Below are 15,680 nucleotides of genomic sequence, written 5' to 3' on the forward strand. Positions count from 1 at the left end.
CTCCTTTAAGAACAGGAACCAGACAAGGATGCCCAATCTCACCACTTCTATTCAACATAGTGTTGGAAGTACTAGCCAGAGCAATCAGAGAAGAGAAGGAAATAAAGGGCATCCAGATTGGAAAAGATGAAGTCAAACTGTCCCTATTTGCAGATGACATGATCCTATATATCGAACAGCCTAAAGCCTCTACAAAAAAACTCTTGGAGTTGATAAATGATTTCAGCACAGTAGCAGGATACAAAATCAACACACAAAAATCAGTAGCATTTCTATTCTCCAATAGTGAACATGCAGAAAGAGAAATCAAGAAAGCCTGCCCATTTACAATAGCCACCAAAAAAATAAAATACTTAGGAATTGAGTTAACCAAGGATGTGAAAAATCTCTATAATGAGAACTACAAACCACTACTGAGAAAAATTAGAGAGGATACAAGATGGAAAGATATCCCATGCTCTTGAATTGGAAGAATCAACATAGTGAAAATGTCCATACTACCCAAAGTGATATACAAATTCAATGCAATCCCCATCAAAATTCCAATGACATTTTTCTCAGAAAAAACATTCATATTGGGGCTGGCCGGTTAGCTCAGTTGGTTAGATCACAGCCTTGTAACACTAAGGTTGAGGGTTCGGTTTCTGGTACCATCCGGCTGCTCAAAAAATAAAAAATATTAAAAATTCATATTTATGGAAAGGTTGCAAAAATAATACAGAGAATTCTTTTATACTACCTTTACCCAGATTCACCAGTTGCCATATTTTCTTTATCATACTGTCTCCCTCTCATCCCCCACCCCCTCTACACATACACCCCCCCACACACTTCTTTTCTGAACCATTTGAGATTGAGTTGCAGACATCATGCCTTTTTACCTGTAGTACTTTATTGTGTATTTCCTACAAACAAAGATACACTCTTTTAGAAATTAAAGTCATAAAATGTTGATACAATTAAGCATTGATGCTCTTTATCTAATCTATAGTTCATATTCCAGTTCTGTTCATTGTTCCAATTATCTCCTTATAGTATTTTTCCCTTTCAGTAGTAGATGCAGTTTGGGATCATATATTGCACTTAGTTGTCATTTGTCATAATCTGGAATAGTTCTTCAGCTTTTTTTTCTTTCACCACGGTGACATTATTGGAGAATACATTAATAGAATGTTCTCCAATTTAGGTTGTCTGATGTTTTCTCATGATTAGATTTAGGTTACTCATCCCCAGCAAAGACTGTACTTTCAGGTATCATTTCTATAGTTCATTATTCATCCTCTGCCAGAATACCACACAAGTGATATTATGTCCTTCTCAGGGTATCGCATCCTAAGATGCCCTGTGTTTGTCTTTCTTTCACCGGTGGTATGAATTTGATCATGCAATCTAGATGTTGTCTGGTTTCTCTACTGTATTCCACTTTTTTTCCCTTGCAGCTGATAAGCAGTCTATGGAGAGACTCTAGACCGTGTAACTATCCTGTTCCAGATCAAACTTGCTGCTTTAGATTTAGCATCCACTGATGCATGTTCTCAACCTCACCTTTAACATAGTTACAAAAGTATTTTCCAACTGCGGTGCTCCTTCCACATTTATCAGTTTGTATGCTGAGGAAAAGCCCACACTTCTATCCCATTTATGCATTTATTTATCTGCCTGTTTATTATCAGTAAAGACTCATAGGTTCCTATTTTATTCAGTGTGTTGATAATTTATCACTGTCCTTATTCAGTTTGATGTTCAAATTATTCCAGATTTGAGCAGTAGGAGTTCCTTCAAGCTGGCTTCCTTGCTTTTTTGTTTTTTTTTTGTTGTTGTTGTTGTTTTTTGTTTTGTTTTGTTTGTCTTTTTTCTGTGTCCGGCAACGGTTCGCAACCCTCAGTGTCGCCCCCGTACCGGACCGGGACCGGCAACGGGATCGCAACCCTCGGTGCCGCCCCCGCGCCTTGCTCAGCCAGTGAGCAGGAACCGGTCTGTATGTGGGATCCGAACCCTCGACGGGAGCGCCGCCGCGCTTCCCAAGCGGCGCACTAGCGCAGTGCGCCACCGGGCTGGCCCTTCCTTGCTTTTTTGGCATGCTGCCATCATTTGTTTTAGCTCTTTCTTTCTGGCACAAGATGTTCTTAGTTCATCATATTGTCTGTTATAAGGGTATAGTGTTTGATATATACCCATAAGATTTACTTTATTGATTATGCTTTTTAAATCTTCTATATTTTAACTTATTTTTGTTCACCAACCTGTCTTGCATTGAGAGTGGTATGTTAAAATCTCCTGTTATTAGTGTCTTTCTGTCTACTTTCCGTGCATCTCTTGGAGTTTTTACTTTACATAGGTGGTTTCTGTGTTACTTGGTAGACAAGTATTCATAACCATTATATCTTTATTGTGAATTGTGGCTTATAGCATTATAAAGTATCTTTATCTAGTTTAATGTATTTTGAAGAATTCTTGATATCAGGATTACAATCCTGGCTTCCTTATTGTTTTTAATTTGCTCAGTGTATCTTTACCTATCTCTTTATATTTTTGCTGTTTTGAATCACTGTGTTTTAAATGTGTGTGTTATTAAAAATAAATGTGTGTGTTATATACAATATAGAGTTGGTTTTGCTTTATGAGCTAATTTGAAAATCTTTTTCTTTTAATAGGTTAGTTAAGCCATTCAGAGTTACTGATAGGACTGATATGTGTGTTCTCAATTCTGTCATTGTATGTTTTAATTATGTTTATTTGGTGTGTCTTTTCTATTTTTTAAAACTTCTTTTGTTTTTTAAGAGTGTTTATATTTTTGTTTTAGTGATTACTTTTGTATTTATTCCTCTTATAGTGCCCTTAGTCTCCCATTTTTTCTAACTTAAAATCTGTTCTTAGTTCTAAACGATATCCTTTGACTCATCTATTAACTATACAAGTCAGTGATCGTATTGTACCTTCCCTTTTCTCCTCTCACTTTGTTAATTGCTTTCTTTCCACTTTATCAGAACATATGATATTTATATGCTATTCTTCTATATATAACCCCGCACTTGTTTTAGTCTTAACTCTACAATTAAGTCTCTCAAGTAACTGTGATCAGTTCTTTTGCCAGTTTCTACTTGGTCGGATGAAACCTATCCTCTAGCTGATTCCTCCAGGAAGTACATGTGTGTACAGTGTTCCCTGGATTCTTGCATATTCAGACTATCATTCTGTACCTTTGATATTTGAAGGACAATTTGGCTGAATTTAATTTTCTTGGCTTGTTTTCTTTCCTTAAATTTCTTGAAAATGCTGCATCACGGTTGCCTTGCTTTGTGTGATACTCTTGAGAAGTCTGATGCCAGCCTAATTTTCTTCGCTTTATAAGTAATTTCATTTTTCTGCTTGAGAGCCCTGGGCATTTTTCTGTCCTTACAGTCTAATGTATTTCTTAGAATATGTCTAGTCATTTTGGGTCAGTTTTCCCAGGTATACAATGGGTCCCTTTTTTAGATTATGGTTTTAAGTATTAGTTGTGGTCTAATTGTTTTGCTTTTCTTCTCAGGGGCTCTAATTATATGTATGTTGGATCTTCTTTGCCTGTCTTCCACTTTAACAACGTTCTTTCTATTTTAAAATATTTTATCTCATTTTTACTGTCTTGGTTGCTTTCCTTTCTTCACTGCCTTTTATTATATACAGCAAACCTTTGAACAACACGGGTTTGAACTCTGTGGATCCACTTATATGTAGATTTTTCTCAGTAAATATATTGGAAAATTATTGGAAGATTTTTCTTGGTAAATATATTGGACAATACATTGGAAAATAATCAAACAGTTAAGTAGCCTACCTAACAGTAGGCTATTAAGTTAAGTACTTAACTACTGTCTACTGCTTAAGTAAGACTGTGCACTCCCTCTCCCCCGTAAGGCTCAAGCATGCAGTATGTCAGGGCTGCAAAGAGGGGGAAAGTTCACGTCATTCTTAAGTAGTAGTTAAGTAGTTTAGTTTGGGGGAAATCAAAAGTTATACTCGGATTTTCGGCAGTGTGGGGGTTTGCACCCTAACACCCACATTGTTCAAAGGTCAGCTGTATTTATTCAAATCTATTCTCCCTTGGGCAACTTGTAATTTATTCTCACTTCTGAAGTAGTTTTGTCTTTTTCTTCAACTTTTTTCCTGAGTTCAGTGAACTCATTGCATTTCTCTTATTTATTTGTTTTCCGTTCTTAATTTTTTATCTTCTGATGTTAGGTATTTTGTTATATGGCTAAATACTTGTATGAGGATAGTTAATTTAGTTTAAAGTGTTATAGTTTTTTCTATTTCAAGGTTGATCTTTTTGGAGAAGACATTTCACTGGCTGAAATGCTGCAGTATTTTGTTATATGTTATGTTTTCTTTTTACAGTAACTTTGTATAGAGTTACTTTTTTCTATTTCTTATGATTTTTTTGTAGACAAGAGTACTAGTCCAAGAGTATTCTTTTCTGTCAGTATATACAGAAAAGTACAATTTCTTTAAAGATTTTTTTCAAGAGAAGTCGGTTGATGTGGCTTACTTCTCTTTTGTTTTGGCATGATCCTTAATTTTCCCTTCTAACTGCCTTAAGGGCACAATCCTTTCTTCACTTACCCGATTCTTTTTAATGATTCTTTCATGCTGCCACTTATAGTCCTACTTACTTATAAGTCATTCTCTTTCTGTGCATGGTATTTTGGCACTTAGTTTTGGACTTTCTCTTTTTGGAGGTTATTTTGTCTATATTTTATCTATGTCCTGCTCTCCCTTCTCCTTTTTTTTCCCCCACAGTGGGAGCTCTGTGTAATTTTAGTGCTTATTTCTCTATTTTCAAGTAGTTTCAGTTTCATGGTATTCTCTGTCTCCTAGTACTGCTGTAGGTGTTGGCTTTATGTGGCATTATTTATCCTCCTTGTTGCTTCCATTGGGTTTTAGGAGGATATGTGGGGATATTCAGACTCATGGGGCCACTGTTATCCTCTAGGCCCAAAGCTTTTGAAGAATGTCAAAGATATAGTAACTTTAAACTGGATAAAAGAGGACAAATACTTAAAGCAGTTGCCAGGAACACATGACTAGCCTGATCTGTAGTAGAGATTCTATTAAGATAACTTGGTAAAGTGGCAAGACAGAACATCCTACTTCTACTTAAGGCACATGACAACTTATAATTTTTTCTGAGTTAGAGGGAACTTAAACATTGGGGTTATCTTTATTTGGCTCTTTTTCTTTGTGGAAGAAGGATGAGGAATGAAAAATTTTGATGTAAAAATAAAGGAAATAACCTTAGATATGTGTAGCTGGTGGGGAGATTGCATAATTAGTGCTTTCCAAACTTGCCTGAGTCACCTGGGGAGTTTGTTTTTTAGATTCCTGTGCTCCTCCCTTGGGGAATCTGATTCACAAATCTGTGTTTTTTGTTTTTCGGGGTTTTTTTGGCAGCTGGTCAGTATGGGGATCCTAACCCTTGATCTTTGTGTTATCAACATTGCACTGTAACCAACTGAGCTAACCAGCCAGCCTAAATTTGTGGTTTTAACAGTTACCCTTATGTGGTTCTTATCAACCTTTTGGGAGACACTGACATAAGTGATTTCATTCACTGTCACCTCCTCACCTGAAGCATAGTAAAAAGCTGAGATAGTGGAGAAGTTTAGCACCAAAGTGAAGTATGTCAGTGCATGAAGCCAGGATTCCCTTTTCACAGACATTGGCAGAGATAAAAATGTACATTTGTTTAATCTAATGAGAAAATAAGGTTGTATGCAGCTTAGGTTTCTAATTTTCTTAAATTTATTTTTTAAAAATATTTTAAAATGTAAGGATAAGAGTGTGCTTAAATATAACTTTTAATGTAGATATTTTCTGTTGTGGAAAACATATGGAAATTCAAGGTTATAAATTTTTATGAGTTGAGAAATGTGTTTTGTGGCTTAAATTGTTATAAAAGCATTCTCCTGCTACCAGAAATACTTATCTTGATCATAAAATTAGATCTCTAAAAAGGTAAATCAAACATACTTAATGGGCAAAATTATAAAATTGAATGATCAGGTGGGATTAAGTGGAGTAAGCTTGAGGCGAAGGAGGATTTTAGGGCCTGAGTAACGTGGATGATGTGGCCATAAAGGTAGAAAACTGGTTCTGCACAAGTAGAGATGTAGGCAAATAAGTGCTCAAGTATTCAGATTGGTAATTCTATCTAGTCAAGTCTGTTGCTTTGCCTCACACAGATTTGTCACCTCTTTTCCCCTGGGTGACAGAGACGCAAAAAGGATTACTCAAAGCCCATCTCTCTTGAGCAGTGAGACACCCCAAAGGGGTTAACTTCCCGGAACCCTCAAGAGAGAGGCATTCCTCCTTTGGGAAATTAACACTGAACTGGGGTTCTGTCTCAGTATTTATTCTCCAAGCCAGAAAGTTACAGAAAGGCAACATAGGTGGAGTTATGGCTAAGTATAGTTTAAACAATAGAAGCTCCTAATATCAGTGAAATAGCAAAGTTACATTCCATAATGCAGTTTGCAAAAGGTTATGTCTATCCACCAATAAAAGCTTGTTCTTAGCAAATACCGTGTTTGCCTGCAGCAGTTTTCTCAGTATTTTTACATATCAATGGTAGGTTAACCAAGGACATCTGTCCTTGAGCCAGCAACATTGCTGTGTTACAGAGACTTTAGCCTGAGGAAAGTTTTCTGTCTTTTGCAAGGTTAATATTTCTCTATGTAATTTTAAAAAGTTAGGATATACCTGAAACTACAGGGCTTTGGAAACTAGGCCCTGTGAAATACATTTGCTTTATAAATGTTAGTATACTCCACAAAGTCAGTGATTTTCTAGTCTAGTCAAGTCAGTGATTTTAGTCTGAAGGAATCTTCTAGGAGAATCATTTAGACCATCTCCTCCCCATCTGGCAATGCCATATTTTAAATAATATAGACTGATGTTTAATTCACACGTTTTTGACCATTATAGCATACTTGTCATGTAATGTCTGTTTATTTAAATCATTGGCTATAACTTATTTTTTGCATATAAAAATTTCTTTTTTATTAGTCTCTATTATTAAATTGCTTTTGGCTATGAAAACATTCGCAATCTCTCCCTCTTTGCTGCTGGTGAAACATTCAGGACTTTTGGCCCATTTGGCACTGACCATGGTGCTGATCTTGATGCTCCCTGTGATACTGTCCATGGTACTGCCCATAGCATTTGATATTGAACTGCTTGGTCTTTTGTATTTAGGAACATTGACCTTTTAAAAATATATTTGAAAACTACAGTTAGTAATGATAATGTTTTTTTTTTTTCCTTTTTGTCTTTTTTCGTGACTGGTAACGGGATCGCAACCCTCAGTGTCGCGCCCGTACCGCGACTGGCAACGGGATCGCAACCCTCGGTGTCGCGCCCGCATCGCGCTCAACCAGTGAGCAGACGGGTCTCTATATGGGATCCGAACCCTTGGCAGGAGTGCCACCGCGCTCCCAAGTGCCGCACTCTACCGAGTTGGTGTCGCGCCCGCATCGCGCTCAACCAGTGAGCAGACGGGTCTCTCTATGGGATCCGAACCCTTGGCAGGAGTGCCACCGCGCTCCCAAGTGCCGCACTCTACCGAGTGCGCCACCGGGCCAGCCCAGTAATGATAATGTTTTAATACACTTATTCAAATTTATTAGTATGAAGATGATATATATACATATACATACAAGGGTACTTCAAAAAGTTCATGAAAAGATTCATATTATCTTTTAATTCTATTTTTACATGAACTTTTTGAAGTACACTTATATATACACACACATATATATGCATTTTGACATTATTGTATTTTATTGGAGTCTTTAATGCACAAAGTGGTATATCATACAGGTCTTTCTGCAGTATGCTTTTTTCACTCAATATTATGTTTTTAATGGGCAATCCATCGTTATCAAATATACATCAAGATTTTATTTTAATAAAAATTGCTATGCAGTATCTCACATTACGAATATTCTACATTTCATTTATTGTTCCCCTACTGATCAGCATTTTTCAGTTTGACTATTGCAAGTAATGCTGCGATGAACATCTCTATACATCTTTTTTTAGGCAAATGTCCAAGAGTCTTTCTGAGACAGATACCTGGAAATGGAATTGTTGAACCAAATTATTCATTTTTACGTTTATATTTTAACCTATAAACGTTTTCACTATGTTGGGAAACAACTGAGCTCTCTTGCTTACTTAGCATATAACTTGTACTTTTAGGAAATGTTAAGAAGGAACAAAACATCCAGGCTTGGAGGCATTCTGAAACTTTCACCTAAGATTTGAGCTTATTCTTTGATTTTCAGTGCATTTTTCCATCCCTTACATGGACTTTGTTATTTTGCTTTTGAAATATTTAAAATATGTGTGTCTCCTTTGAGATGGCAAACCAAAATATAAGAATATGATTATGCAAGTACTTTTATTTGAAGAATTTATAGAAAATTCTTCTACATAATTCAAGCGGATAGATTAAAAGAAATAAGTTTAGAACAGGATTTAAAGTAGGAAATGACCACAAAGACTTATCTCATTCCATCTTCTTGATTTATAGATGTGACAAATTCAAGGCACAGAGAGCTTAAATGATTTATTTAGTTTCTTTTAGTTACTAGCAGAGTCTATTGAAACACACAGACTAAAAGTCCCTTTAAAGAGAACAGCTTTGTTTGCAAACCACTAGAATCTTTGCAACAGGCATTTAATACTGATAATCAATTGAATCAAAAGCTACACTGCAGTGACTTTTTTGTTCAGTTCTTGCTATTTGGCCAGAGAAAGTCACAAAAGTGCCATACCTATTGTCCAAAGCAAGTGTGAAAAACCAGTCTTTTTTTATTACCTACTTTTTTTGGAGAATTGTTGAAGCTCTCTTATCCAGTGGCATTGGTAGTTAGTTAAAGTTGGTTAAAGGCCTTTTCTTGGGATTTTGGTCCATGGATTGGAGTTCTATATTCTCTTTTGTGCGTAAACTTCACCTATAATTTCCACATGGGTATTTTTGAAATGGATGGATAACTTAGACCTTGTAAAGCATTTGGGAGTACAGAATCCTTTTGGACTTGATGGATTTTTACTCCCAATCTTTTCTAATTTTCTTGCTGATACATAATTAACAGGCTTTTTTCTTTTTAGAAGAAATTCTCCCTTTTTTAAGTTTTCCAAAGCTTTCAACTTAGTTTTATAACATTGATTCTAGAACGTCAAAATTTCAACATTTTTATACTATTTAATATATTGCATAATTATTGTAACAAGCATAACTAGCATAAACAGATTATAGAATGAACATAGCTGACCCGTAATGTGTAGTAACTCTAGTGGCACATGGGGAGACTACAATCTCTGAGCATCAAGCGCAAGGCATAGGCTGATTGGTATATATTAGAGGGATAAAAGTTGGTCAGTATTCTGGTGAGTGGAGGTTGCTTAAAAGAGCTTCTACTGTGTCCTAAAGGGGCCATTGGCAAATTTTAGGACAACGGTATTCAGGAAACACAAAGGAAAAGTAAATTGTATATGCATTACGCCCTATTGAAGAGCAGTGATAGACATTTTTTTTACGGAGTGTAATCAAGTTGCCCCGTTGGGGAAACTCAAATGCAAAACTCCTTTTGAAGTTTTCTGGGTAGCTTACTCAAGTCTTTCATAATGGTCTTAATACAATATATTGCAGTGTAATGTTTTTTTCTTTAAAAGCTTGTTTATAGGGCCAGCCCGTGGCTCGCTCGGGAGAGTGTGGTGCTGATAACACCAAAGCCCCGGGTTCGGATCCCATATAGGGATGGCCGGTTTGCTCACTGGCTGAGCACAGTGCTGACAACACCAAGCCAAGGGTTAAGATCCCCTTACCAGTCATCTTTAAAAGAAAAAAAAAAGCTTGTTTATAAACTGGCATTTATAAATATGCTTTCTGAGCGGATTTAAGGGTCAGTTTTGGGCCGACCCCGTGGCACACTCGGGAGAGTGCGGCGCTGGGAGCACAGCGATGCTCCCGCCACGGGTTCGGATCCTATATAGGAATGGCCAGTGCGCTCACTGGCTGAGCGCGGTGCGAGCGACACCACGCCAAGGGTTGCGATCCCCTTACCGGTCACGAAAAAGACAAAAAAAAGGGGGGTCAGTTTTGTTGTGGGTTTTTTTGTTGTTTTGTTTTGTTTTGTTTTAAAAAAAGGTGGCCGGTAAGGGGATCATAACCCTTGACTTGCGATCCCCTTACCGGTCACGAAAAAGACAAAAAAAAAAGGGGTCAGTTTTGTTGTGGGTTTTTTGTTGTTTTGTTTTGTTTTGTTTTGTTTTAAAAAAAGGTGGCCGGTAAGGGGATCATAACCCTTGACTTGGTGTTGTCAGCACCACCTCTCCCAAGTGAGCTAACTGGCCATCCCTATATAAGGATTGGTGTTGTCAGCACCACCTCTCCCAAGTGAGCTAACTGGCCATCCCTATATAAGGATCTGAACCTGTGGCCTTGGTGTTAGCAGCACCACACTCTCCCAAGTGAGCCATGGGCTGGCCCTAAGGGTCAGGTTTTTTTAATGGAAATGCTTCTTTGTAATTATATGTCATTAGAAAAATTTCTTTTAACACCTATTTTTCTGAAGATGTGATGCGTAAACCATGTTTTAGTTCTACAAGTAAAGGTTTTTCATTGAACAGTTATTATATGATATAAAATGTGTAATGCTTTAATATTTAAATTTAATGCTCTGTAGCCTAAAAGCCTTTTTGGAACTTTTCTTGTGGCTTAAACAGGAATTTTCTTACTCAAAGCTTTGTATATATGCTTGTCTCTTCTCCTATGTTATTAGCATGCAGACCATGGGGGTTTTTTGTTGTTGTTTCATTTAAACAGTTCATGAATATATCAGGCACCTAAAAGACACTGTTAGATGCTGTTAATACGAATATGAGTTAAAAACTTGGTCCTTGTCTTGTTTTGCATCTTGTACCTGTACAACTTTCCTAGATGTAATAGGTGCTCAGTAAATATTTTTGTAGTATTACAAAATTTCTATTATTAGAAATGTCAGACTCTGACTTGCTCTGGAGCAAATTCCCCTAGTAAACATTATTTCTCAAGCCTTTTTTTTCTGTCCTGCACCTTATTTTCTTAGGGCAAAATAATCCACCCATCTCTCACTTTAGCTCTTTCTTGGGTCAAACAAAAATCTTGTTTGGAAACAGCATGCTATGCCAGTTCTGCTGGGGCTTCCCATGTGGCATTTTGTCCTCTGCTAAGTGAGAAGGAGGAAGATGCAGAAGCTACATGGGGAGGGCTGTGATTTCCCCATAAGAGTGAGGTGAAGAGTAACAGTAGAGGGAGAGTGATGTTCAACATTTTCCAATTAATTCTGATGGGGAGGAAAATCTCTAGTGGTTATTAATTATAATCTGTACCTGTGTGTTCCTCCCATGAAGGCCATTTAAACCTCCTTTTGGTCAAGTTCTGTTATGATTCATTTATGTGAAACTTTTAGTTGCTGAAAACACAGCGAGTATTTGGTGTCCCTGTGATTTTAAAAAATGCTTTTTCCCCCCTAGTCTCTTTATACACATTTGACAAAGCCAAACAATGTATTGGCACAATGACCATCGAGATTGATTTCCTGCAGAAAAAAAGCATTGACTCCAACCCTTATGACACTGACAAGATGGCTGCAGAATTTATTCAACAGTTCAACAACCAGGCCTTCTCGGTGGGACAACAGGTAGTTTTAAATTTTCTTTTATTCCTTTCACTTTATAGGTATTCTAATCTCTGCAGTTGTCCAAAATTAATTCTACTTTTTAAAAACTGAGAGGAGCTGTGCATATGAATAGTCATATCCAAGATGAGTGATAAAAAGTGAGGGAGATGTATTTTCTGAACTTTCAGGAGAGTCTGTTCAGAAAAATTCTAGAGTAGTTTTTAGGTTAAAATTCTTATATAATTACAGCAATTTCCCTCTGCAGATTTGGGAACACTGCAGATGTATATATCTGAAATTTCTTATTTCTTATTGTACAACATTTGTTTTGTCTCTAGGGTGTCTTTCTCTTTCACTAATGTATTTCTGTAGAAAAGTAGTTCTTAACTGTTTTTGGTTATGGACTTATTTGAGAACCTTAAGAAAATTGTCTATATATACTAAGTAATCATTGCTCTTTTGACCTTACCATTACATTTGCCACCTTTGTGACTTTTCTTAATTATTCCTGACTCCTTTCTCATTACTATAGTTCCATAGCAGCAGTTTCAAAGTGTGGTCCTGAGACCCTTTCAGGGTGTCTACAAAGTTAAAACTATTTTTATAATAGTACCAAGATGTTATTTGCCTTTTTTTCTCTTATTCTCTCACAAACGTACAGTGGAGTTTTGCAGAGACTACGTGACGTGTGCTGGCACAGCACATTGACTGCTGAAGCAGAAATGAGGATCTATACAGCTGTCTAACATTAAGCAAGACATTAAAGAGATTTGTGAAAATGTGACAGTGTACTCTTGTCACTTATGTTTTTTGTTCTTTTTAGGAAATAGAATTTCTAAAAATTAAAAATATGTTTATATATTAAAAATTAAAAATGTTATATTAACACAGTGGCTTTATTATTGTTATTTTTAAATTAATAAATTTAAGTTTTTTGTTCTAATTACTAATATGGTGAATATCAGTAGATATAATCCATATAAACAAAAGCTCTTTGGGGTCTTCAAAATTTTTTAGGAGTGTAAAGGATACTGAAAGCAAAGTGTTTGAGAATTGCTGCTTTATAGCATTCTGATCTCCAACAACTTACCCAGACTGCTCTTGTGTTATCTCACATGGGAAGGTAGCTAGGAAGGGGAATGAAATCAGTGGTAGAAGGAAGGAGCTATTGGAATGAAAAGAGTGTTATTTTTTTTATTTTTATTTTTTTACATTTTCTTCTCCAACTGAAATGGCATAAATCTGGAAGAATAAGACTTTAAGGAACTAGATAATCCATACAGTATAATATCAAACTTTTGCAAGTGGAAACTGAATTACTCATAGACAGGCAATAGACGACAGTGTGTTTTTTAAAAGAATACTGGAATTGGAACAAACCTCAGAGATTATATTGTCTAACCTTCTCATTTACAAATGAGGAATTTTAGTTCCAGAGAAGATAAATGGTGTGCCCATGGCTACATAGCTGAGACAAGAATTAATTAAACAAATATTCAATAGCACTAATATGTTCCTGCCACTATTTAGGCACTGTGGATCAACAATAAACAAAATAGACATGATCCTTACTCTCATAGAACTTAGTTTCTAGTTGGGGAATACAGAGAATAAGAAAGAAATGCCATATACTGTTAACTATCCTGATATAAGTAAACCAGGACATGGCACTAGAGAGACACTGTGGTGCTGTTTGTATTGGATGGTCAGAGAAGGCTCCCCAAGGTGATTTAGCTAACAATTTGTTGACTACCTTTCCATTGCTTTTTGGTCTATGCCATGTTCCTTCTGGATTCCTGCATTTTTTGACTAATAATTGTGCTCAAATTGCCTAAAACTTCATTGTTTTTACCTTTGCCTTTAACTTTAGGTATCTTAATAGAAGATACTTCAGTATTTGTAATAATTTTAAACCTAATTACGTGTAAATTCAGTAAATCCATGAGAGAAAATCCTCCATAATACATAAAAGAAATACTTAAAATTTTATCTTCCCTGAAATGACTGTTAATATTTATTCTTATTTGTAGTAGTTAGTAGTGGCAGGATTGACAGATAGCTTTGCCCCATCAAATAGAAGAGGGTCTGTCTTGTAGAAGGCACTCAATAAATATTTGGTGAAAATGAATGATTGAGCATTCAGAAGCTGTCTCTGCGCTTGTATGGCAGGCATTTTGTACTGGTTGTAGGAAAGCAGGAATTTTAGAGTCACATACCTAAGCTTGTCTCCTGTCACTATCATTTACTGTGACTCTGAGCCCTATTGCTTAGTCTCTCTCTGGATCTCAGCTTCTTCACTGGTAAAACTGAGTAATAATTTCTGTTTCCAAGCGTGTTTGTGAGTATAAATTATTTAACCTCTTGTAGTGGTTGTAGTACATAGTAGATAATAAATGTTAGTCTCCCTTTCCTTTCATTGGCTATATGCGTAGTTTGCCTGTGGAGCAAATTTGAGATGGGTAAACAAGAGAAAACTGCTTTTCTTCATTTGGAAGACATTGGTGATGATGTGAGAATCAAGCCATTATATCATGAAGTGATTTTTCTCCCCTTGCTCCTTTTCTTTTTATTTATTTATTTACTATGAATGTTCATGAAATACAAAGCTGATTATCCCCCTCTTGTCCATGACGTGGGGGCCAGATTCATACTGGGGGCATATCTATCCATTACCAGAAATTACTTTTGTACCCTTTGTCCCCTTGCTCCTTTTCTACATAGCTTGTGTTTAGCTTCAATGAAAAGCTTTTTGGCTTACTGGTGAAAGATATTGAAGCCATGGATCCTAGCATCCTAAAGGGAGAGCCTGCAACAGGTAAAAGACAGAAGGTATGCTTTATTTCTAATAATCTTTATTAGAATCTTTGTGATATAATCATGAAAATTAATATAATTTTTCTAACTATTGCTCAGTGATTTTTTTTCATATTGTGTACTCTTTCTTTTAAGATAGTAGGGAGAAAAAAATGCTTTTATAGCCAGCATTGTTAATAAAATGTAGCTTAAAATATAGTAATTTGAAATTTACATACTTGTAATCCTGATTGAATGTAAATATCTTTTATAAATAATAAGAAAGGCATTTTTTTTTCCTTTTTGTCTTTTTTCGTGTCCGGCAACAGATCGCAACCCTCAGTGTCGCGCCCATACCGGACCGGGACCGGCAACGGGATCGCAACCCTCGGTGTTGCTCCCACACCTCGCTCAGCCAGTGAGCGGGAACCGGTCTGTATGTGGGATCCGAACCCTCGGCAGGAGCACCACCACGCTCCCAAGCGGCGCACTGTAGCAGTGCGCCACCGGGCCGGCCCTAAGAAAGGCATTTTTGAAAACAGATAGACATTGGAATAAAGCATATAGGAATTATAGAAGGTTGTTATGAGAAAAGTAAGTGTAACTCAGGTGATAGTTTGGAAGATTTGCTTTTCACAGAGGGACCTCATTTCCTCTTCACTTTTGGCCTTGCTTTGAGAAGTCCAGAAGTCTGCTATTAGACTACTAATTATTGTCTTTCTGTACAGATTGAAGTAGGACTGGTTGTTGGAAACAGTCAAGTTGCATTTGAAAAAGCAGAAAATTCATCACTTAATCTTATTGGTAAGATTTATAGTTTTTAGAAAATTCTGAATGAAGTGGGACTCTATTATATGTGACTCAACTGCAGTGATTTTCAAGTGGGGAAGGAAAAGAGAGGCATGTCCGTTGAGAGGGCTTATCACAGAATCATAGGGTATTTCATATTTGTCAGATGTTCTGATGAAAAAAAGTTAAAACCTTTATCTGGATCAGCATTGTCCAATAGATATAGAATGTGAGCCACATATGTAATTTCATTTTTTAGTAGCCACCTAAAAATAAGTAAAAAGAAACAATGAAATTAGTTTTTTAACTTAATTTTGAGATAATTTTAGGCTTACAGAAGATTTGCACAAATAATCTCAGAATTCCTATAAGCCTTTCAACAGCTTCCCCTGA

At 36.4% G+C, this 15,680-nt stretch overlaps 1 protein-coding gene across 1 annotated transcript in view; it reads left to right on the forward strand.

Moving 5' to 3' along the window:
- Positions 1–15,680, forward strand: part of NSF (N-ethylmaleimide-sensitive factor) — a 123,570-nt gene that overhangs the window by 3,872 nt on the left and 104,018 nt on the right. Inside the window, exons 4-6 of the mRNA XM_008581426.1 lie at positions 11,560–11,726; positions 14,427–14,534; positions 15,227–15,302. Of these exons, the coding sequence (XP_008579648.1) occupies positions 11,560–11,726; positions 14,427–14,534; positions 15,227–15,302 (351 nt within the window). The remainder of the gene's footprint in view (positions 1–11,559; positions 11,727–14,426; positions 14,535–15,226; positions 15,303–15,680) is intronic.

Source organism: Galeopterus variegatus, unplaced genomic scaffold (assembly GCF_000696425.1).
Source record: "Galeopterus variegatus unplaced genomic scaffold, G_variegatus-3.0.2 Scaffold2354, whole genome shotgun sequence".
NCBI lineage: Eukaryota > Metazoa > Chordata > Mammalia > Dermoptera > Cynocephalidae > Galeopterus > Galeopterus variegatus.